Below are 25,282 nucleotides of genomic sequence, written 5' to 3' on the forward strand. Positions count from 1 at the left end.
TGCCCATTCCTCGTGTGACATAAAAATGCGTGTAGAATTGAAGCTGCACCATGGAGCTTATCATTAGAGGTAAGTCCTAAAGGGATGAGGGCAGCCTAAGCGAATGATTCGGTCTAGATATTTCTTAAGTCAAAAGATACGCTTTGATGCATCTAGGTATAGAACTCCACTTTGTCCCCAGACACCATCCCTATCCGTTAATTTGATTTAAATGAGGTTAAATAAAACCTGCACAACGCGTTTTACTGGATTTCCATCAAATTGCTCAACAATAGCACCACTTACGGTGCATACAAATATGTCTTTCCACTCTCCAAGTGAAAGTAATTTATCAACAAGTGGTCCTTGTCCCTGTACCATGGAAAGTCTTTGTGAAATCTACTTTTTACAGCAGGCTATGATTTGTACACCACGTTTCTCCCATTACAAATATGCCGTATTTCTTTTTTAAATGTTAAGATGCAGGAGAATGAAAAGGAAGCATGCGGTTTTGAATAATTTTTGAAGGGGAAAGCTATCCATTGTGCGGGCCCTCCTTGAAATGAATAGATCTGCATTAAACGTGTTCTTGAACTTGACGATGGACTTTGATTTAATCCATTGTAGAGGATGTTTCACCGGTGTAAGTGAAATGCGTGGAAGGGGAGAACTGGGTGATTTATCCTTCCGTATCGACCTTTGTGTTTGTCAGCCGGCAGTGAGGGTATTGTTCCCCTTCCCTTTTTTATCTGTCGTTCAGGACCGTCAGTAATTGGGACACCCATCAGCGAATGGGAGGCAGATTCTTCTGCCCAAAGATTTTTAATCTGCTGAATTTAATTTAATCTGCTGAAGAGCCGTTTCCCTCGCGCTCGCCGATGCCCGTCCCATGCAGACAGCCTGGGTGCAGCACATCCCCTTCCCGGGCAGGGTCCTGTCCCTTCGCCCGAGCTCGGAGAGCATCACGCGCTGAACCGGCTTGGTTGACCCATGGCGGTGACCGGGACCAGCATATGGGTGTGTGTCCCTGCGTGGAGTCCGGAGGACAATGTTTGGTTTATCCAAATGAAACTTGTAAATATTATTATTATTATTATTATTATTATTATTATTATTATTATTATTATTATTATTATTTTAACCTGAACTGATGAGCTGGAAAATAACACACGCAGAACGCGCTTTCCAAAGCACGCTTCACAGCGTCATCGTGTCTCCATGACAGAAGAACGTACACCGTGGAGTGGGTAGTTGGTGCCCCAAGTTCTCCAGACCCTGGTGGGAGATGCTGGGATCTCACCCTGCCCCTGCAGAAGGGAGGGAGCCGGCGGTCTTCACCGCAGGGCGTGGAAACCCGGTCGTTCCTTGCAGGCTGTTGAGGAAACAGAGGAGGAGATGATGCTCCCTACGGCTCTTTCGGTTTAGAGCTGGCTACCTGGGGGCAGGCAGAGCTGCACAGGGCAAGAGGGCAGACGCAGGCAGCAGAAGGACGTGCTCGGAGCAGATTGCCGGCTTCCCCGTCTTGTCGGTAAGCCCCGTCTCTCCCTATCTCCAGTAAAAGAATTTAAAGGCAACTTGGAATTTTAAATCTTCTCCTTATTCTACGTCTGTCAGTGTTTCCTTGGAAGGATATGTTATTTTTCAGCTCGGTGAGTGGCCTTTTCCAGGTACGGTCGACACTCGCATGTTAAAAATACAGGGCTGCAGCGGTGAGCGTGTGCCGGCGGGCGGGCGGCATCGGGCAGCTGCCCGCAGCCCGGGAAAGTCAATACCCACCGCTCGAGTGCGGCTGCCGCAAAAACACTCGGTTTTTTTCTGTAAACGCGCCCCAGTGCTTAGGAAACATAAAGCGTCGTTGAAATACTAAGTGTTATTATTGTCGAATTGGTGCGAGCAGCCATCTGGAATCTGGAACCAGATTGCTGCGGAGGGGAAAAAAATAGGGAGGTGACAGCATCCCGATACAAGCGGGCAAGATAAAGGATCGAGAGCAGGAAACCTCAACTCAGCGTTTCCTGGCTGTTCTCGGTTTTCTGTCTCGCCACTGATGTTATTTTAATAGAGTTACGTGGCTGGAGTCGCTGTGATTAGCAGAGCAATTTGCAGCGCGTTCTTCAAAATTGCCGATCAATTTGCGCTCAAAATAGACAACAGCCCCTGTGTGATTGATGGCTTCCGCCCAAAAAAGCACCAAATAGTTTGGAAGGTCCGAAATAGGATTCGAGGTGTTTGCATAGAGCCCGTACGACGTGCGGGATCCCCAAGCTCCGTTTTCCTTTGTGTTTCCCGTTCCGTCACTGTCTGCGGGGATCTGTGATGAATGTCGGCCATCGTTTTGTTGGGCGACTGGCAGATTTGGTTCGGGTACCGCTGGGAAGCCATCACTTGCACCCTTCTCTTGAAAATGGAGAAGTGCTGCCGCTTGGCCAGCCTTCCAGCCCGCCGCTCCCACGCCTGTGCTCCTCCCTTAACTCTTCGCACGCGTTTGAGGGCCGGGGAGGTGATGGAGGGGTGGGTGCCGGTGGGGACACCACCAAAGCGCGCCCAAGAGGGAAGCGTCGAGGCGCAGCGTGCGTGTCGCTTTTGCAAAATACCAGGTTCGTAGCGGCCGCCTGCGTCTCCGCGGCGGTAGCAGATATTTATTCCCGGTGAGGTTGCCGGTGGTCCCGGCGCGCGCGTTGCCGGAGGGCTGTCGTGCTCGGTCGCTGGGCAGAATTTGCCTTATTGCATCGCACGTCACGACTGCTTGTCTTTGAGGAGCAAGCCCTGTTTCCAGCCGTGCCGGGATCTGGGGGAAATTCCAACAGATTCATTTTTATCGCAGATGAGGAGTTATCCGTGATCTGGTCTTGGTTTTCCAGGGGAATCGGTATGAGACGGTGAATTCTTCCTTCGGTTTGTATTTAATAGGCTGCTCTCGGTTTGGTTTTGACTTTGTCACAGTCTCATTCTTTACGGTGTGAGGCTCAGAAGTTTATCCAGAAATGAGATGGGATTTTGACCGGTTTAAAATGGCTTTTTAGCTGTACCAAAGAGAAGGGGGGTTTTTTATTTTATTTTTAGCGGTTCCTGTGGTTTCCATCATTGCTACCAATTTAGTCGGGATACTTTGGAAACGACAATAGAAAGTGGCCTCGAGAGGCTGGGAACACCTCGCTGCGGACTTCTGAGAAAGTTTAAAAAAAAGACAGATTGTTTAGTTTTGAGGAAAAATGACAAAAATCACGTTTTGTGGAAAACAAAGTACTTAGCAGGGCTTTGCATTAGGCGAAGACAAATCAGCAGGCTTAAAATGTACGGCAAAGACAAGGTTTCCCTCCCCGTCACCTCGTTCCTTGCCTCGCTCGTATTGCGAGCACAGATTTGGATACAAATTTTTTATTTTTACTGAAGAATTGATTTCACGGCTGCCCTAAGTGAATAAAGCTGTGATGTATTAACTAATGTCAGCCGTAGGATGTTTACCTATTTATCTTTGCTGCGGCATTGCCCGTAGTATTTTTCTTTTTTCCTCTGTTTTCCAAGACTCGTTAACGTTGCAAACGAAACCGAGGTCCTCCTAATGAAACAATTGCAGCCGTGCAGCTCAATATGCAGAGTAACACCTCCGGCAAAACCTGATAAATGCCTTTGTTTATGGTTTTTTTTTTTTCCTTCCCGTTATGTTCGCATGGAGAAAGAACGGGGAAACGTATTGCCTTCCTCGTAGTTTTTTTTTTTTTTTAAAAAAAAGTTTAACAAAAAGGAAAAGAATGGATGCTGGGGAGGGGAGATGGTTGCGGGATCTGCGGAGCATCGCCGGGACCGGTGGCCCGTGGGTGGCCGGGCAATGGGTGGGACGCGGGGGTAGAGCTGCGGGGGTAGCCGGTTATTCTGGCGGCTTCTCCCCAGCTCGGCGCTTGGGCTCTCTTTTTCTTGGGCAAATGGCTGCTGGGATTTGTACCGCTTTGCGCCCCCCGTAAAGCAGCGCCGGGAGTGGTGGGGTCCTCCGGCGTGGCGGTGAGCCGCGCGGTTATTAATGCAGGGGGGGGAGCGTTTCGGCAGTCCCGGGCTGGCTGATTGGTGTAGCGGGGTTTGAATTCTGCAGTGAATATGACTAATAATCCATGACCTGGCTGTGATTATAGATGAAAGAAAGCTGATGAAGAGACCCCGCGGTGGCACAGAAAGGAATTAGACATTGTCTAAAGCCAGGGCAGTACCAGAGCGTTTGGATTTCACATCTGAGATTCACGGGTGAATAATTCAACACTTGGAAAAAATGCTTCAGCCGCAGTGTGACATCTCCACATCTTCTTTCAGTGATATCCAAGACTTTAACTAAACATCGCTTCCCAGGGAGCTGGGGCAGCTGTCCAGATATTTTTCCTCTTAAATATCAGCATTCCAGATTGTTACCTGGATACGGATGGAAATTTGGACTGATATCTTAGGAGCCGCGATCTCTCTTAATGCGGGATTTTGCTTTCGGAAATCGCCTTCAGCGTTTGGCTGAACCCAAAATCTTTCCGAGCGAAAATTAAGAGATATAGCTTTATATTTAATTGATGCTTCCATCTAATCAGGTGAACTGCTAAGGCATGCAGAGTCGTGGATGGGGATGTTTGGGAATTTTAAATAAATGAACCAGTTCTCAAAGGCAAATGTTGGCAGATTTATTAAACGTGAATAGGAAAGTGGAGGAAAAGTAGAATGCCTCTAAAACGGCCTTGTAAAATGGCTTGCTGTTTCATAAATGCAGGAGCAGCCCTATAAACTAAACAAGCCACTGTATTTTAAAACTAAATACAGTGCTATTAAATCTCTGCATTTCAATGGTGAGGTATAAGCATCCGGAACTGTAAGCGTTAAAGTGTTCCGACAACCTTAACTCTGCTTCCTCCGGCGTATACATTATAATAAGTCTTTAAATAAATTATCACATATTATTCCTCAAATAATTCATCCTTTTTCTGAATTATTAGCTAAAAATGGATGGTATCTTATAATTGTCATCAATTCAGACTCCTTATCGGGCCTAATAAATTCGTTTCTCGGTGTGATAAGTGTTTTGATCATTTGCTTTTCCTACCTACCCTTATTCCCTTTTTAGTCAGCAGCATTCGCTCCTTCAGATGCACATCACGGGATGAGACTGCGAAGCTATTTTACCCGTAAAATTTGGTGGTCCAGCTGTGTCAGCTATAGGAAACTACTCGCTCTGTTAGGAAAATATCTCTAAGTCGGTAGGTACTGTATAGTTTCTATAAGCGTAAGGCACTTTTAGCTTCGCCTCGCCCGCCAGACCCGACGCACCCCGGCGGTCTCTGGGAAAAAATTGCGATGATGATGTATTTAAGAGCTGCTAGCCGGTTGTGTAATTAAAGGTTTTGAAAGCAAAAGCAAATGAACAGAAGTAACCCCCAGCTTCGTACTCCGGAGCTAAAAGCACAGGTTTTGCTTTCCCAGCACAAGGAGTACGCAGGAATTGCGTGAAGTTGAAAGTTTAAAGAGGAAATGATATGGAAGAGCCCATCTGCTGTCAATGCAGTAATTTATATGTATATATAAAGGAAAAATCCCTCTAAAACTGTTGTTCGTCTGGCTAGAAACCTGGATGTAATGGCTAAGGGAGGAACGTCACCCTTTTTTTCGGGGTCTCTCACCTTTGCCTCTTTTCTAGCAATCTGCTCGCCTTAGTTTCTCAAAGCCAACAGCGGCCCACGTTTTAGCATTTTATTATCATCGATGCAGTGAAAATACGGGAGGAACGAGCCCTTCCTCCCATTGCTCCAGCTTAATTTCTTCCTGTGCCTAAGCCAAGCACGCAGTTGTGTGGTCTTCCTATCTGCGCTTTTATGAAAATTATGTATACTTTAGAAATTAACACTTTTTATCCTGAGTCCGTGTCAGCTAATTGCTAATAAGAGACAAACGAGCTTTGCTAAGATTTCTTTTTTTCCTATAAAATTTCTAATTTGAAGATAATAGAAAAGAGAAATGTTTACCCCACTAGGGTTACTGCAAATATCCTGATGAGCTTTCATATCCTCCTCCAGCACCAGCCAGCTTAATTGCCCTCCTTAGTCCAAACTTTAATATATCGCAAATTTGTACAGAAGAAAAAAAAAAAAGTCCTCTTTTCTTTCTTTTTTTTTTTTTTTTTTAAACCCGGTGGTTAACAGGGATGAGAAGACAATATTTCTGATAGGGAACCTTAAGAAGTCCAAAAAAAAAAAAAAAAGAGGTAATGGTGAAGTTTAGGACCGAGTCTATTCTTCAGCATACCCCTGTGAAATCCATTTCCTCGTGCCGTTCTGGCTCCCTATTAATCCGTAGCTTTAAACAAAATTTGCCACAGCATTCTTCAGCTGGGTTATTTGATAATACCCAGTGTACAAGGGACTGTGAAACATCCCCTTGCGTAGTAAGCTTCTGTAATATTAATGTACTTGACCTTGGTCTCTCATATTTCCTGAGTAGGTTCATAGGAGGAGTTTGCTAAGCTTTTAAGATACTGTCTTGTGGACCGATCCGTAAATACTGCAGCAGAAAGAGAATTTTGGTAATAAGTTCATTTAAATGAAGTAATTCTGCCCATCAAGAAATCTCCATCCCGAACTGTTCTTTAATGGCTTTTGTTATTTTAGACTAGCCTGATACATAATTAGCTTTGGAGAGGTCCTCGTGTTTTCGGAAGGTTAATACCCCGGTATCGCACTGCATTTTCGACCTTTGCAGATTTACGAGAGCTGGGGTTTTTAATCATTCCGGCCTAATTTTCTCAGAAATGCAGACCCTTAACATTTCTGATTTATCTTAACTTTATATCCGGAGATTGAGTGAAAACTACATGTTTGGAATACAGTTGCTTTGAAGGAAGAAAGGCAAAAAATTGTAACTTCTCAGCTCATCTCTAAAGAAAAATGCTTCTGTTGCCTTTTTCCCCGCTTACTTTGGCCCAAGACTTTGCTATGGTATCTTGAACATTATTTCTCTAACTATCAGGTAGCGTATTAAAAGCGTCATCTTAATTTTACCAGCAGCTTGTCTGCCTGTAATGAATCCTGAGTGATCTGGAATTGCACACCCAACTCGGACACCGCGTGGCCAGCACGCCGGCCGACGCTCGGCATTGACATCTATTGATGAAGTAAGTCTATAGGACGGAAAGTTGGTACAATCTGTCACCTATATGCTTACTACAGCTCTCTTCGACCCCTTCCAGTGGGAGGGAGTATCTCCTCCGTGCATAATCTAATTAATCAGAGCCATTGAAACATTTCAGAGCGCTTAAAATTCAGCTGTAAACCCACGTGGGTCTACTTGCTTATCGGTCTTCAGATAAGCGGCAGTGTCTGCTTCCCCATTCCGGGGGGGGTTGTTTAGGGATTTTCTCTCCTGGTTCTGGCTGAGGCAGGGTTTTACCTCTCACACAAGCTAAAATAGACAGTGGAGAGAGGAGATCCCTTTTAAAGTTGTCCAAAAGTGTCCGTTTTCTCTCCCAAATGGAACATCTGGTTTCCATAGTATCTCTTATAAACAGGATTGACATCCTTTTTTAGCTCCTGTTTGGCTCTCCTAGTATGTATTCCAGAGAATAAGCACAATTTACCTCTAATTTCCAGTACTGGGTGATGTTTTGGGACCACACCGCCAGTTTTTGAACCGCAGGCTTGGAAGGAACCTCAATCCTGGGCTACTCTGGTTTGGCTCTTGTTTTGCTTTCTGGTTTATTGCTGATGGTGGTGGTTTGTGTTCTTACGATTTGTTAATAAGCCTTGTTAATGAGCTACTCATTCTCTTCATGGCCGTGCCAGCCTCCCATAACAATTTATTGTTTTGCTCTTAGATACTCCCAAAAACCTTTGTATGTACCTTGTGCTGAGAGGCGGCATTGGGTAGGTGTGTGTTACTCCCGAGTATTGGTTACATTTTTTCCCAAGTATTGGTTATATTTTGAGTTCCCGTCTATGGAAGTCAGGTCTGCTAGAAAATAATGAGACCGGCTGATTTCTGACCCTCACGGAGCTGTATAGAGCGTATCAAGTCCTAAAGTACGTGCCTGTGCACGGAGAAGCGTGACCAGGGTTCTTCCTCTTTCGGATACATTCAGGTCTTGCTCTTCCAACAAACACCCCCTTTTCCTCCGCTCTTGGCGGTCCTGATGTATCAAGAGCTAAGTTTAGGAAATCCCTAAAATCATCTCTTGCCTTCCCCTCATCCCATCCCAAAGATAACTTCTGCTTCTCTAAATAGATTAGTAATCCTAATAAGCTGTAAAAAGAAGGAGCTAACCCTGGCTGGATAGCTGCTGCTGTTAATTTTCTTCTGAGGTGCCCCTTGGTCAGGGTGGACCAGAAGTCCTCATCCAGCAGCCTGCCTGCTAAGACAGAAAGGATGTATTTAGCTCATCAAATCACAAGCCTGTCCTAAGGAGCAAGGTGGCAGCTGTACCTGTGACAGTTTTCATCACTGATTTTTTAATGGGCTTCTACCCGTGGCTTAGTATTAGGTCTGTCGTCAATCGTAAAACCGTCTGTCTTTGGATAAGGCTATTTGTCTTTTTTACTCATTATAGAAATGTTTTTTACTTTCGGCCGTCATAGCTAAAACAAAGTTTGTATTCTTTTTCATTTTCAGGAGATGAAAATCTTACCCCTCAGCTTGCCAGCGCTTTTCAAAACTACGCAGCTGGTGACACTAATTATTGCTTAATTCCTTTCCCCTTTTATAAAATGAGAGAGGATGACCAAAGAGAGACCCAGCGACTCTTCTTAATGGTCCTCCCTTGCTCTTGGTAGCCAGGAATCCTCGTTATGCTTCTTGACCCTAAAATCGGGTGTCCTCACTGAAACCCTCCAGAGTCTGCCTGGGCTCCTGCATTTCCTCACCCTCGACATTCCCATGGGGAATAGTTCCTCGACTCCGCAGTGTAAATTCATCCCACGTCTGGTGAAGAGGAGTATTTGTTTCCTTCTTACCTGAAAATCAGCCGCTTTCTAACGGGTTCTTGACTGCCGTCTCGGGACGTGGCGTTGAGCTGTGCTCAGCCGAAGCCGGTGTCCTTTTTTTTGGACTGGGACCGTCCTTTTTCCTCCCATCTCCTCGGTCACCCCGTTATCCGCGCTACTACTGGAAGGTTTTTTTTCCCTACGATGTTCCCCCTCTCCCCGGTTACTGCCCGCTCTCTCAGCCGTCGTGCAAGGATTCTTCACTCTCTTTCTTTGCATTTTGCTGCTCTCGTCTTTTGGGTTTCACAGCTATCGTTTCCCTAAACCGATACAGAAATACACCGCATTTCAGACATTCCCTCATGCGTTTCAGTTTCTCAAGGATTATAATTGCCGCCTTTTTCCCTTTATGATATACTGCTGTTCTTGATGTCTGAGCATACATTTACAGAGAAAGCTCCTTCTGTATTTTACGTGTGCTTTTTCAGGAAGGCTGTAATTTTGTTCGCTTCCTTCGAAAGTTGTTTGTGACAGGTCTTGAAACACTTGCACCTTATGTCCTCCCAGAGTAAGGTCAGAAACTGTCATTTATTCAGAGTCGGCTCTGAAATAGTCTGCTCTTAATATCATATCTCGGGGTCTGCTGGAGTTGGGGCTCAGGCTCTGCGATAATTGTTGCATCTGCTTTCAGCTGAAGGAAGAAGTGGAGGCTTGCTATGAATATTAACAAGCCAGCCATCCCTTACACCTTCTGGGAACACACTAGTTCTTAAAGTGTTTCTTCTTTTCATGGGTTTGTGTTCTCCATTTTCTCTGCGAGCTCTATTTTTTTATCAACTTCATTTCTTTCCCCCAGATTTATTCCTAATTGGAGGCTTTTATCTGCATTTACACCTAGGTTGCCGAACCTATTCTCAGCTAATATTGACTCTATCAAACCTTACCTCCTTGAAGGGTTTTAGATGTCTCACTGCTGGGATAGACCCACAAAGGCCACCTTTGCTTTCTAGTTCTCCTTCGCTTGGCTTTTTCTCCCACGTGCTCACCATCCTTGATAGGAAAAGCCCAGGAGATACGATTTCCTCATGAGATTTTCCTGGGAAAATAACTTTGAAACCAGAACCCTTAAGTCCAACATCCCTTTTGTGGACCGGAGAAGCACTTGATGATGGGCAGAGTGGGAGGATGGTTTCATGCTGTACCTTCCCTTATGAACTTCACCTTTCCAACCCTGTCTGTGCTGGAAGCATCGTGTACTCTTTGTATTTTTTTCTTGCCGTGGTGCTGGGCAAAATTCAGAGATGCTTGGCCTAAATAAAAATGTAAATTCTTGGAAAAAACAGGTTTACTCAGAGAGGTACTCCTAGAGAACCTCTTTTTTAGAGACTTAGTAGTAAAATACATCCCCATCTGCTGGCAAGTGAAAATTTTTTATCACTTCACCCACCAGTTATCAAATTCCAGTGAAAAACCAAGGATGGAATGGAATCCATGGAATAAAAGGGATTTGGGAATTTCAGAATCTGGTGGGAAAACAGCATCCGTCAGGTCAGCAAACGAGGAGCCTGGCATCACTGCACCGGCTCCTGGCGCGGGGCAGGATCGTTGCCCCTCCTCGCTTTCTGCACGGGAAGCTCTCTATCTATGTTCTGCCCAGGTTTGTCAGGGCTAAAAGGAAAAAAAAAAACCAAAACAGCAAACCCCCACCAAAACCCCCACCAAAACCAGAAAACCACTCAGATATTTTCCTCTGCAGAGGTCTTGCTGCCCGCTTCAGCGCAGGAGGAGGCGTGCGGTGCGATGGAGAGGAGCTGTGCGCTCGGGGATGCGGTCCGGAGGGTTCTCTCGCCGCGGTTCTGGCTCTTCGTTGTTTCTGTTTACAGCTCATTCCTGGCAGATGCCCCTGAACTCTGTTTTGTGCTGCTGCGGGAGAGTTAATGAAGTCCTGCAAGGGCAGGAGCCGTCGTTGTTAGGAAGAGCACGGCATGTTCAGCATCCGTTCGTAGCACAGATAGAGCTGAATTCTTTTCTACTATTACTCCACTGAATGTAAATATCTCGGAGACATTTACATGGTATTTCTTTATAAGTATATAATGTTTTCATTCAAAAGTATCATAATTCTTAAAAGACCTGTCAGAGGCTCTGACATGTAATTAATTTCTCTAAAGCTCTTTTTTTTTTTTTGAAAGATACAACCGCATATAGAGAACACCTGCGCTTATTCACAACTCTGCAGGAAAAAAAGCCACATCTTCTTCTTCTTCGCTTTCTTCCCCCACTTCTCCATAAAAAGATTTTCCTTCACTTTGGATACTCCCTCTCCATCTACCCGCACGATCTACAGCAAATAAAAGCGGTCGATATGTAAAAGCTATGTGTAAATAGGAACCGGCACGTTGGGTTTTGTCTGGGTGCTGGTGACCTTTTGTTTATTCGGCTTTAAGCCGAAACACTATTGCAGCTTTAATTATGGAACAGCTATCGCTAACCCATAATCTAGTCCATCTAATATAATTCCCATATGTGTAGGTGGGCTTTCAGTCAGTCTAGTAGGCTGTTTATTTTTACCTGGTAGATTTTTTTATTTTTTTTTTCCTCCTCTGCTTGGGAGGAGTATATTAAGCTTCAACAGCATAATGCTGGTGCCCAGGAAATAGGAGCAAGGAGATGTTCAACTAGCGGTAGAGAAATAGATATAGATAGACAGGTAGATACAAGCGGTCATGTGCCTTCTAAGTGCTTCCAGGGCGTCACTGCGACCATCGCTGCTTCCGTTGGAAAATGCCGTGAGCCAAATTGCTGCTGCTTCCCAAGGAAGAGCCTGCGGAGCGTCCTCTTGGCGGGAGCAGATCTCTCCAGCAGGTCCCTTGAGCACGGTTTCTCCTTGGGCGTCTGCGGAACCAGGGCTCTCCAGCTGGCGAGGCCCAAGGGCACGTCCTCTCCCCGTGGCACCTCTGACAAGGTGATGGACCCGTACCTGTACGCTTTGTGACCATCCGTTCAGGACAGCTGAATGCGATACTGGGGGGAAACGGGTGTTTTCTGGCCGAGAAAGAAGCCAAGCCACTTGTTGCTTTCTTTGTAAGGACGGGCGTTGAGCAGATGCATTTTTCCCTCGTGGTTGTAGAAATTGGAGGTGTTTCCCCTTTTGCCTTTGTAAAATTAATGTTAGTAGGAACGTGCTTAAATCCAAGCTGTACAAAAAAGTGCCACTTTTAAGTGAGTAGAAGGCTCATCATTTATACGGCTGGAGATGAATGTGGGAGCATGTCCAGATGTTTTAGCGTTGTAATTCAGGCGTTTCCTCCTCTGTTCTAAGTAAATAACCAGCACCCCTCGATTTTATTTCCTATGGGGAGCATTGCTTGTGCTGCTGATGCTTTGCATACGCTGTTGAATGTATAGGAAAAGAAATAATCTGATTATTATGAACTGGTGAGGGGATGTTACACCAGGAGCTTGCCTCTAAATAGGGCTGGGAGCAGAGGGAGCAAGTGGGACATCAGCTGGGACATCGGCTTTCGTTCTCTGACCACATCTGCCTCCGCTCCGGCAATACCGATGCCCGTAAAACTTCTTGAGTATCGCGTGGGGTTTTTAGAACCGAACAGAAAAGTGCTTTGGGTTACTTGGCCACCTGGGCTGAGGATACCTGCTCAACGGGAGGGTTACAGTGGAGGGTCCGTACTGGGTGCCGTGTTTGTATTCTTCCAGACCGTGCTGCGCACGATCTAGTCGCTAACAGCTTTTGTACAACCCCGTTAGCAGAAGCAGTGGGAAAATTGATAGGAACCGTGAGGAACGGAGAATTTTCTCAGCTGTGATGCTGAGGGGTTTTTTGAGGCACTTGCAGTCTTTCATCTGACGTGAGTCATAGGGCTGACAGGGATTTCTCCAGGTCACCGAGTCGTGTGTTGCTATCACGGGCAACTGCATCCTGTCCTTCTGTCCATTAATTTGTCCATCTCGTGCTTAAAACTAGTTGAATTATTGTTCAGCTCCACTGCTTGCTTTCTGCGACTTCTTCCCTTTGATCTCCTTTCTTAGCCAGTATCTTTCTCTGTCGTGCCAGCTGTGATCTTAGCAGACCAATACCCTAAAGTATGTGTTGCAATCACGAAAAGTCAGTCTGAACTCTTCCCTACGACTGAACCACCTGTGACCATCCTTGAAGCGCAGCCTGCCAAGCTGTGCCTCTGACTCCGCATCTTTGACCGTTCTCTTCTGCCCGCTGTCCTCTTCCTCCATCCGTTCCTGCTCCAGTCAAGTTCATAAACTTCAGGCTGGTGACTGATTTTCCTCCTGTCGGTTCTTCATAATAGCGTGACCCCAGTCGTGTATCTCTTCAATGGCCTGACGCCGTCTGAAATCCATATTCTCTCCCTTTTGTTCTTCTGTCCACAGATGGCTCTGTGTTTTGTGCTCTCCTGCTACCCGGTGTATTCTCTGCCCATCGCCTTTATACCCTGGACCTCTCTCGGTTTAGTTTCTCTTCCCAGGGACCCAGCTGTTCTCCTTCTCTTTGTTATTCCCAGCCTTCGGTTTCTTCTTGTTCTGCATCGCATCGAGCCCCTTTGTCAGCTTTTCTTTCGCAGTTGCCAGTGTTTCTCCCTGTCCCTCTTGGGATCTGACCTTTCACGGTCACACCGCTCCCGAAAGGTCCTCTTGTTCAGTAGGTCTCTGCAAACTTCAGGTTGTCTCGTTCACGCTTCATCTCTTTCCGACCGTAAGTGAAGGTCCCCCGTCTGAACTCTTCTCAGTTCTTTCCAGCTCGTTCCTGGAGCTCAGCTCTGCTCTCCGAGTTACCGCGCTCGAGGCAAGTAGTTGTCTGCAGGCACGTCCCCCTTGTTCTTGCATTTCATCACCTTCATTGTCTCCTCCAGCCTTTGGATCGCATCCACGAGAAACATCCCTTCTGCGCTTCCCTCCCGCTTATGCACACACATCCCAAAAAATCATAATAGGAGATTGGATGTCCCAGAGGTGTCCCCACCTATAAACTCTCTTTTCCTGCCTCCGTTTGCTTGGCTGCCTGCTTGCCCATTGCTTGCCTTCTCAGTCGGTTGCCCAAACCAGCCCTGCTCTCTCCTTGAAGGTTGGCCGTCGAGCATCCGTCAGAAGTAAGGAAAGGCAGAAGCCTCCCTCACGTACCCGTCCGCAAACTGCAGTCAAACCACCGACTCTGCCAAAAGAGCGAGGAGGAAGCAGGCAGAGAGGTGTGCAACCCACGCGTAAGATCGTGCTCCTTCCTCCTCCGGTGGAAATCCCAGCGGTACCGGGATGATGCCTTCTTTAAAATGCTTGAGATCTTTCTTGGTGAGCTCGCTAGTGTTTTATGTCCACATTGTTATTTTCTCTCTGGAGATGTTTTGCGCGCTGGAAGTGACAAATTTACATTATTGGAGAATTATTGTTTCTGCTTTTGTCCTATGTTTTATTCATTGCAAGCCGTTACTTTAATACGGCTGTGATTATGTTACCGGTTGAAAGCAGGCCACCTGTGGCATTTTACACCAAATCACTCTGAACCCGTACACCCAGGCAAAAATCAGGTCAGCAAAACCATGCAGAGACGATGCTTGTGCTTCTGAGCTGACAACCACGGGTCTCAGCTTATCGTACTGATAAAACAAAGACTTGACTTGATGGATGAAGCTTTCTACAGCAGCACTGGATCAGCTCTTACCCCTCAACCTGGTTCCTGCGGGTTAAACGTTGATCAGCAAGGAAAAGTTCAGTCGTATCCTGATTTGGCTTACGTCCTTGGATAACTCGAAACGTTGCCGTGATTCCCTTGTGAATATAAATATTATTAAATATTTAAATGATGATCATACTCCACGTCCTTTCTAGGACTGAGGCTGTGTTTCTGTGGAACACACAGCCCGTCCTTTGGAGGACAGCAGCTTCAAACAGACCAAAACCAAATCCATTTCACGCAGCACAGAAGCTGCCGCGCGCATTACCGCAAGGTGCCGTGGAGGCCAGCGGTGTCGACTAGGTTGAAAATAATTAGGGAAATTAATAGGATAAATTGTGGATGTAGTCTCTGAATGCTGAAGCCCCTCAGCTACAGATAGTCACAAGCGAGGCGCGATGGCAGGACCTCTCCCCTTGCACTTTGCATCTGCTGGTGACCGTGCACGGATAAGCCTCCATCAGAGCATCACCTCTGCACTTCAGAAGGACGGTGGAGATCAGAGTATACAGGAACGTTGATTATAACGTTCAGTATGTTGAAGGTGATGGTCCTGTCATCCACACTGAGTGCGTTCAGCAACGGGTTCAGATCTGTAAGCGCGCATAGCCAAATGTACGGTCCTCCGCCCCTGCCTGCCCGCGGTTAATTGAAATGGAAGATCTTTGCACGTTCCTCTCCCGCCTGGCAAACCACGAGGGTCTGCAAAAAACATCTACCAGGTCACAGTCCACTGAAGCTCCTTACTCAAGTCAGCTTTTCCTTCTCCCGGAGCTTCCTCGCGCAGCAAACAGCCCCACGTGTGGGGCCAGTGGTGGTTCTCTGGTCTCCTGAGAAGCCTCTGGTTTTCCTGAGGCTTAAGATATTTTATTAATATTTTCTTTAATAGCTATTTTTAAAACTTTATTAATATTTACATTAATTAAGATACATTTAATAGGCAGGGCGTATTATCAAGGCGGCATGAAGTTGTAGACCCTTACTGGAAAACGCAGAGCAGCTTTCACACTTAGAAGTTAATCTTCTTCAAGTTGCGATGGAAATAACTCCCGACGACGCCCGCTCTGTGCTTTGGCGTTTCGAGTCGCTCCTGTTACAGCACGTCAGCGCTGCTTCGGCCGGAGCTTTTCTCAACCGCCGTGGGAGCCCGGGGTGGTGGGGAGGGGTAAGAAGGGTCTTACTGCAGCAAACCGACGCGTTTTGAGAGCTTAGAAATAGGGATTTGCATCAAAGTAAAACTCTCCGGTTTAGTTAAATATTCCTCTAAATATGCAAAGGAGTTGAGTTACTGATGCTTGTTATTCTTATCTTACTCTCGGTGTCACAACATCTTTAAGTTCAGTGAAGGTTTCACTTACTGAGACGGTTGTAAAGATTTCACGTTAATTAGGAGGACTCCACTGCAAATCTGAATATGAATGAAGTTTGGCTGCTGAACCCAGGGCAGCGAATTCTGTGGGAAGATCAGACATTGACAAATGTTGATTTTAAACAAAACCACCAAAACCAAACCAAAAAACCCCACCTGAAACAATGCTTCGATCTAGCACCCGTTCTATGAGAGAGAAGAAGTTGAGTTCCAGTTGCCAGAAGGGAAAAAGCAGATTCTGACTTGAATTTACAGTCAAAGAGGTGAAACTCTGTCCGGCGGGAGCGCTGATGAGGGTTCTCCTGTGCCACCTGTGCCCGGGGACGCGGCTGCATCTCTCCCTTGCACGGTCTCCTTCTCCTTAGGGCGGCGATCGTTTTAACGTGGGGGGATCTTCAGTGGAGGAAGGGAGGAAACCTGGGCCTGATTCTGATCCTGGTTTCGTTGCTGCAGAGAAGCACCATCAAGTCCGGTCAGCCTCGACTGGTGGTGGTACAACCGAGATGAACGGGGACCGTGAGGGTGGTGGTAGGTGGCCGGGGAACGAGGCTTCCTTGGAAGGAGCTCTCATGATGAAGAAGTGTTTTGAGTGAAGAATGAGACTAGAGATATTTTTTTCCCCAAAAAAACTACCTTTTCAGGGGAGTTTTTCATATCTGCCAGCGCTTGGAAGACCAGAGCAGTAGCTGGTAGCTAGGGTGAGTGGTTGTCCCTCGGGATGTCTACGTTTCTCTTCTGACTCCAACGCGGAGTTGCTGTTGTCTTAACTGGGGTGAGTCCTCTCCTCTTCCTGTCTGCGTTCACCCATCTGGAGATGATAATGCTTACCTGCTCTTGCAAAGCACTTTTGGGCGATGCGAAGGGTGTGGCAGAGGTGCAGAGCGCCACTCCACCTTCTGCAGGACTTTGGGGAAGGAGATGGTGATACATAGCATTTTAACATTGCTGAAATACGTTGGGTTTGGCTTTTGGCGTGGGAAAGTGAAAATACGGTAGCCTAAATAAATAGTATTTGTCCTCTTAAGCAGGGTAAGGGCGGCACGTGAGGTCATGCGGGGGTTTTTTATTGTTGTTATTTTTTATTCACGGTTCCTTGAGCTGATTCTGGGAATTTTACTGACTGTGGTTGTGTTTCTGGAAATGTGCAGGTTGGCCAGATGCAGTGGGGCATGGAGTGAACAGAAAGAGGTTAAATTGATGGATGACCAACAAGAGCAGGATTGTGCCTCAGAAGACCAAGAAACTATCCTGATTAATGGGGTGAAAGAAAATGGTAAGGAACTTAATTACGGTACATGAGGGAGCAGCGACAACTTGCAAGCCAACTTATTTTCCTAATTCCTTTCGTGTATTTAATTTTAGCAGTTTGCAGGTCTCTCTGCTATGTGGAGCAGTATGGCAAACGTATGTAGTCTGCCCAGATGTCACTCCGGCTATCAGTCTACACCTTTTTAGGTCTTACCAAGTACTGCTTTTGCCCGTGCGTATGCGTGCTTGGAAATGTTTATGTGCACGTGCAATTTGAACGACGCATTTTAGTTTGGTTTCTTAGGGAAAAAAGTCATAGAAGATGATGCGCACGCCGTAGGGCTGCCGGCCGCAGTCATGCTCCTGGGAGCCACCGAGTCATTCCAGCTTCCATCGACATCGGTGGGGAAGGATCAGCCCCTTCCAGCAGCCTGCCCAAAATGCCTAGCTTCCTCTGGATCTGCTTAATCGATTCCATATTTGCTTTCAAAAGCAATAACTAATTAGGAGTAACAGTGCTCTGCTGCCTGAAAACCTGGTTGAAATAAATAGTCCTCTGAGCGTTTGCTCAAGTCATTTGGACTTTAGTTGCTGGCCACAGTAAATGCAGTGGCAGTCCAGCGTTGAGGCAGAGCTCGACATCTTCATTCTTCGCCACGTTTTTCTGTTTCATTTCGTGGCTTTTTACATTTTGTATTGGCCTATAAATCTTGATATATATTTATATCAATCTGACCCTGTTAGATATCAAGGACTTGGTCCTCTGATGTCTTGGATCTTCAAATCCTTCTGTCTCCTCAAACCGAGGTTTACTCCAGGAAGAGCGCGTAGAGTCAAACCTTGTTCTTGTCCGTTACCGAAAACCTGGGGTGACTCCAGATGCGCGGGTGCCCGGTGGCGGGGGAAGCGTCCGCTCGCGCTTGCCCCTGCGATGGGATTTTGGAGGTGTCTGTCAGCCCGTCTCCTTCGTGACTACGCGTGGTAAAGCCGCAGCCAGTGACAGGAGATTTTCTAGCCGTGGTCCCCTCGTCTAATCTAACAGGCAGTAAAATCAGCGCTTACCTGCTCGGTGAAGATGGGTGATTTCTAGAACCCGATACCGCTTCCATGAAATTCAATTAAACAGCGCTTAAAAAGCGCCTTGATTAAACGTTGTTGTGTAGGAGTTTTGCTGCTGAATGCAAAGCAGCAAGCGGCCCTGGTGCCACCACCTCCCCGTTGACGGCGTTGGGGACGGGGCTGATGCCTTTTGCCCCCTCTCACCCTGACTACGGATGGGTGCTGGCGGCGCTGAAGCCAGAGCAGCCCGCGGAGGGACCGGCCCCCCCTTCAGAGCTGATCGCCCGCGTGCTTTTGGGCGGCTGTCGAGTTAAACCGGGAAAGGTGGTTTGGCTTCTCCGGCTTCTTCTTTTTTAACTGTGGTCTTTTGGAGTATTGGTTACTTCAGAGCGTCCATTGAACGTGCGCCTGATGTTGGGACGATACAAGCCCTAGGAAATCAAATTTTGGCGTTTGTATTTCACAGGAGTTAAGTTCACCTATGCAAGTATAAACCCAAAGAGAGTTTATTTTATAGAATAGCATCTCTGTGTATTAAATGCAGCATTTGAGATTGAATTTCAGCTTTCTACCTCCCCCTTTTTTGAGTCTTACAGCATTCACGGACATTCTTCTTTTATCCTCAAATTTTCCATGCTTCCTCTCAGCTCTGAACTGATTTTTATTTTATTTTACTTCTGAAGTGGAACTGCACTGGTTAATTTGTTTTGGTGCTTAAGGAAAAAGATACCACCTCTGCATTTCTGATCTAAAAACTGCTGGGAGGGACTCAAAAATCAGCTTTTTTTTTTTTTTTTTTTTTTAACCCTTTTTGAGGGAAGGGAAGCAGCACGGATTTCAAGCAAGTCAGTCTGGTTTTTTTTCCAAGCCACACGTGTTGAAGATGTTTCCAGTCGTTGCATCGCACTTCTGCTTCGATTTGTAGAGTGTTCGGAAAGTTGTTTAAAGTCCCTGGAGCGCTGCACGGCTCCGACTGCGGCTTGCTTGTACTGGCTCAAGACTTTACCCATGGCTCCATCCCTAAGGCCCCCGTAACACAAAACTGCCGGGAGCTTTTGGGTTGAAATTAGGGGGATTTTGACCTCCTCTAAGTTTTACGCTTGGCACAGGCACGCAGGAGGAGGCTTGCTTTTTTTTCTATCGGTTCTGAGTAAAAGCGCTTGTCGCGGAGGGTCGCAGCAACCGCGTGGGTGCCAAATCCCTTTGGATGCCCCATTTCTTGCGACAGCCTGGTGCTCCAGCTGCGTTTTAAAGCACTTTTTCTTCCTCGGAAAGGCTGCGCTGCTTCCGCTCTCGCTCCCCCCAGCCTTCGGTGGAGCCACCGAAAAGGTAAGATGTGAGCCCGCTACAAAAGCTCCGGGCTCAGCTCTGAGTCGTCAGAGGTCTCCGGCTGGTGTGAATGCACACGTCGGTATATATATTTTTTTTAATACAGAGATATCAGAGCGTGGTCGTGGATGAAAAGACATCGTATTAAAATTTCAAGGGTCACATCGTCCGTTGAGCCAGAAGTCAGATAAAAGTGTATTCATAACTTTATTCTGCCATAAAAGAGTGCGACGAGGTAGAACTAAAAAATTCTTAGGTTAAAAAAACCCCCTCACATTATTAAAAAGGCATTTTTAGGGATTAGGGAAGAATGGCAAAAACCCACAATAATTCTAACAATAATTGCTTTAAATTCTGTGTTACCTTCTACTTTCCCTTGGCGCGGACAGTGACAAAAAGGCTGCTTGGTTTTTAAAAATAGCCGTAACTTTCTGACTCTCGAGCAGTAACGCAGTTCAGGTATGTTTGAGCTGCAGGCACCGCAGGGAGGATGCTTTGTTTCTTTAAGAATCTTATTTTTTTCCATTATTTTTGTCAACGTTAATGGGAACATTTTTATTAGGCTTGTTTTGTTTTTTTAATAACCTTGTCAGATTTGAAAGGCAGTATCCAGGTAACGATATGTATATGAGGAGGAAAGAACGGATGGGTTTGGGGTTTTTTTTAAACGTACTCTTGTACCTCTTCCAGCTGGCTGCAGGGAGGGGGGAGAGCATTTACCTCTCCCTTCCTTGCACATCACCACGTTAATTAGATCCAGATGGAAAGGATCGTGCTCTCGCGGGAAGGGCGTCCGCCGCTTCCCGAAGGAGCGGTTGGGAAAAGTCACCACCGAACCCCAGGGAGAAGGGGAGCGGGGTGGCGAGCCCGAGCGGGACCGCAAGGGTTGTAAAGCCTCTCTCTTTTTCTTTCTTTTCTCCCTCCCTTTTCCTTACGCCCTCCCCAGAATCGCACGCCCTGGACGGCGATGAGAGGCCTTGCACCGCCGCCGAGGCCGCGGTGACGTTCTCAGCCTTGACGACAGCTCAGAAGGAAAACCACGCGTGCCACCGGTCGCTGACGCCCCTGACTTCAAAGAAGCCCTGCTTGCTGAGCCCCCCGTCGCCTCTGAGGCTCACGGATGTACCCGAGCACGCCTCGGATGACTCCTCCGCCCACGCCATCTCCCTCACGTCCTGCGTGACGAAGGGCATGAGCTCCTGGTCGCTGCCGGGCGACTGCGAGAAGGCTCCCTTCACCATGATGGAGCCCGGAGGCATGTCGGCGCTGACGGGCGACTGCTTGATGCAGCCGAGCCGGACCTGTCTGGGCTGCTTTATTGAATCAAAGGACGGCATTGATGCAGAGCCGGGAATAAGCTTGAAAGTGGGGGATATAAATAGGGATTATGACACCTGTTCGGTGTCTGATATAGGGATTCACTGCATGAGCACAGGAGAAACCATGAGATATGGGGATCAACTGCTTTCAGACCAGCTTTTAAGCTTCCCTATGCATAAATCGAGGGCAGCGGACAAAAGAGATGCAGAAAAATCTGACAGTGATTCAGAGGACCCCACTCAGAAAAATTATTACGAGGGATTACTATTAGACAAATGCAATGGTGAGGAACCTTTACTAACAAATCCCAACCAGGAATGGGGCTATTTCGAATCTTTCATTAGTGAAAGTAAAATTGAGCTGCTTGACCTCTGCTCCAAAAACGAGCTTTCTGTAAATCTGTTTTCCGAGGAAGACGTGGATAATTACATGTTTGACGACGACGATTCCACCTTGGGAAGCGATGTCTGCTCCCTAAAGATTAGATACGAATCTTTCCAGGACAACGTGCGGGAGAAGACCACCACCCTACAAGAGGACGCCCAGTTCAACTTCTTCCCCAGCGTGTTCGGCAACTGCACCAAAAGGGACAGCAGGAGCACCCTGAAAAGGGGGCCCAGCGGTGCCAGCGACCCTTCTCAATTCAAATCTGAGGAAGGCATCATCTGGGGGGAGGAGGAGGAGGATGGCGAGGAAGAGGACGGTGAGGAGGAGGAGAAAGCTGCCTTAAATAAATCTTGCAACAGCACGGAGATGGTGCAGTACGTGGGCTCCAAGAGGAGCCACTTCTTGGACTCGGTGAATTCCACGGAGGACTCCGGGGAGTTCAGCGACGACAGCACTTGCACAGAGTCCTCCTACGATGTGCTGCAGGATATCAAGGACTGCAGCCGGTACCTGTCCCGGGACCACTCCAGCTCCTTCATTCAGCAGAACTACGGGTTGCGGGCGAAGAGGAAAGTGCGATACAGCGACGACTACCTGTACGATGTGGACTCCATCGAGAACGAGAAGATCCTGGACAAGAAGGAGTGGCTCCCAGACGGGCCCAAGGAAGAGGACGATGACGAGTGGTGCCCCAAGAAACGGCGAAAAGTCTCTCGCAAGGAGCCCCCCGTTATCATCAAGTACATCATCATTAACAGGTTTAAAGGGGAGAAGCATATGCTGGTGAAGCTCAGCAAAGTGGATGCCAACGAGACAACTGTTACCCTAAACGAGGAGCTGCTCAGCAAATACGAGAAGCTGGCCCCACTGAAGGGCTTCTGGCAAGAGAGGCAGCAGAGCCGGCTGGATTTGCTCAGATCGTCTCTCTACCACAAGCAGAATTTCTATCTTAACGGCTCAGATGCTTCGTTCCTCCCTCACCCACGGAAGCGAAAATGCAAGCTAGCAAACAGGCACCGGATTCAAAGAATTAAAGCCATCGAGCAATCAGTGAACAAGCTGGGCTCTTGCTCCTCGGATCACAAGCAGCCTTGCAGCAGTAAAGAGGATGCCGGCCTGAAAGGGCTGCCGGCGTTAGCCATCGCCACCCCCGGCTGTGCCAACGGATTACACGTGAACGACATCACGGGCATCGCTGCCGTGAAATGCAAATCGCAGGAACGGGAGCACAAGGGGACGGAGAGGAAAGTGCTCCGCAGAATCAAATTCAAAAGCGAAGCCAGGTTGAAGTGCAAGAAGATCAAAGCTGCTACCAGTACGGCGGAGGGCTCCCCGGTGCTGGAAAACCAGGACTCTGCAGCGCGTCTAAAGGACGAAAACGTTCCTTGTGCTTCAGACAGCTCCCATCTCCCGGAGTGCCACGAGGATAAGGTTGCTAAAAATTCTCCTTTCCTACCATCCACCTCCTCTTCAGACAAGCCTCTGCCATCTGCTAATATCACCACCAATGTACCCCTGATCCCCGGAGGGTATCTGCAGACGTTGTTAGATGCTTCTGATTTGTCGAGCAACACCGGTATCTCATACTTCACCCAGCATCCCTCCGAGCAGCAGCAGCACCCCCTCCCCAGCATCGTCCCGGCAGAAAAGCCCTTCCCGGCTCTGCAGCCGGCGCAGAGCTGCGTGCTCTCCCCGCCCTCCGAATCGGAGCTGCAGCAGTCGCCCGGTCACTTGGAGATGGAGCAGAGCAGCTTCGGTAGCATGTGGCCGGCCAGCAAGGCTGCCGGCAGCAACCGCCAGGACTTCCCCGGCGACATGCGGGAAGCGGCCGGGCTGCCGAGCGAATTCGGCGGCGGCGGCGCGGGTGCAGACGGCCTCCCCGCCTCTGGATACACTCAAGTCAACCTGAATAGCAGCAAATTGCTATACCAAAAAAATTACATGCCGGATAGCCAACAAGTGCAGTCTGATGATTCTTATCAGTCATGTCATTTTAATAATGGAGAGGGGCGCTTTCATTTCCAACGAGGTACACTAAGTACGGATGATGGCAGGCTCATTAGTTTTGATTCAGTGGGTTCATTGTCAGTTAGTTCTAGCAATTACAGTTCTTTAAGTTTAAAGTCTTGTGAAAAGGACGGCGAGGATGATATTAATGACGATTTCTTGGCCCACTGCAGTCCCAAGCTAGTGATCCAGCAGAGCATAGACGAGATCACCCCTTTGAAGGAGTCCACGGACCTTTTAGACATTTCCAACTTCACGCCTGATAAGTTCCGCCAGTCGTCGCTTTCGGAGATGTCCCCTCCGGACACTCCCAACCTGTCCCCGCAGATAGCTGGCTCCGACGCCAAGCCACTGGGCACCCTGAAGGGCTTTCAGGAGAGCCCCCAGGCCGCCATCAACAGCTCCGAGAAGGTCAAGTGGAACTGCGGGGTCCTGCAGACCGAGGATCAGGCAGATAATGGGTTTGCTTTAAATAATCACCAGTTCCAGTTCCATATGTTCAACGATGAAGATTCTGTCAGCCTTCTCGAAAAGAGTCCATGCTTGTCAACGTTTAATGAGCCATCTGGTCAAATTAGCACCAATAGCAAAGTGTCAAAATCGAAGAGGAAAAGTTCATCCAGCAAGAATGTGGGTACAAACCAAAGCTCTTCCCAGAAAGCCACCCGGAAAAAATCACCCAAAACCAACAAAGGAACCGATAAGCCGCAAGGGAAAAACTCCAGGCAGGCGCCCAAATCTGCCAGGAAAGGGAAAAACGCGGCAGGAGTCAACAGCGAGAAGGCTCCGGCGGTTGGCGGCAGGGCGGTCAACCAGCTGAGCAACGCGGCCACCGCCGCCAAGGGCCTCACCGAGAGCGCTCAGCATTGCAGCCCGGCCGGGGTGAAACTGGGCAAGCACAACGGGCTCTCCGGAGAGTGGGCACTGGGAAAAGACGGGGCCGCGGGCTGGTCGGAAGCCAGCCTGGGCAATGCCACCAGCCTCCTGGACGACGACCAGAGGGAGTTTGAAGAACCTTCCAACATCCTGTCCAACATCGCATCGGGAATGGCGGACGTCCAGAGGTTCATGATGGCCTCCATCGAGCCCTTGTGGGGACCGGTTGGCCACAACAGCGTTCCAGACATATTCCGGTCACCGGAGTCCAACAGCCTGAAACTGAAAACTCTTAAAATTTTGGCAGGGACGTCCCAAGAGTCGAAGAAGAAGGTGAACGGCGGCTCGCCGGGGGCGGCAAAGAACCACAAGTCGAACAACAAGGGCTCTAACAAAAACGGCAAAGCCGCAACCTGCGACCCCGGTCGCCCCAACTGCTCCACCGGGTACAGCACGGACATTCACGCTCCCTTTTTTGATAAAAACTATAGTAACCTGAGCACTTTAGGCAATAACGGACCTACCCATAAAAAACTCTACCGTCATAAATCCAGTTCGAAATCGCTGAGGGATGAGAACTGTAAAATAAAGCGAACTGACCGCGAACAGCCCCACAAGGACCCCCCCGTGACAGCTGCTTTTGAGAAACTGAGGTAATGCTGCACCAAACTGGCTGGAATGCCCCTTAACCTCCCTCCCACCTGCTAAGCCCGCTGTTCCTCAGTTTTTTTCCTTCCTGAAAGCAAAAGTTGCATGAAAAAAAAAAAAAAAGGAAAAAAAAAAAAAAAAAGACGTTTCCCCTTTTACAGTTTTGGTTGGTTTCATTTTTGGGGTTGGTTTTTTCGGTTGGTTTTTTTTCTTTTTTTTTTTTCATTTTTTAAATGCATGAAATACTTATTACTTGCAAGCTGCCTAAAAGAATGACCAATTTTCTGGCTTGGCTGGGGTTAAAAAAACTAACAAGGCTACTCTTTTCTGCTGTTTGGCTTCTTCAGTTTTTAATTACTTATTTATTGGGGGGAATTAAAAAAAAATACCCACCACGATTACACGTTCTTTTTAATGATTTTGACG

General features: G+C 47.6%; 1 protein-coding gene across 3 annotated transcripts in view; it reads left to right on the forward strand.

The window, feature by feature from the left end:
* NEXMIF (neurite extension and migration factor) overlaps positions 1-25,282 on the forward strand; it is a 168,372-nt gene that overhangs the window by 135,290 nt on the left and 7,800 nt on the right. Inside the window, exons 1-3 of one of the 3 annotated variants that reach the window (XM_054838897.1) lie at positions 7,046-7,111; positions 17,131-17,255; positions 20,565-24,861. In XM_054838897.1, the coding sequence (XP_054694872.1) occupies positions 7,107-7,111; positions 17,131-17,255; positions 20,565-24,861 (4,427 nt within the window). In that variant the 5' untranslated portion in view covers positions 7,046-7,106. Of the gene's footprint in view, positions 1-7,045; positions 7,112-17,130; positions 17,256-20,564; positions 24,862-25,282 lie in introns of those variants that run through there. The other 2 variants (XM_054838899.1, XM_054838900.1) reach the window with 2 other exon arrangements.

The sequence above is a fragment of the Grus americana genome, chromosome 12 (genome assembly GCF_028858705.1).
Source record: "Grus americana isolate bGruAme1 chromosome 12, bGruAme1.mat, whole genome shotgun sequence".
NCBI lineage: Eukaryota > Metazoa > Chordata > Aves > Gruiformes > Gruidae > Grus > Grus americana.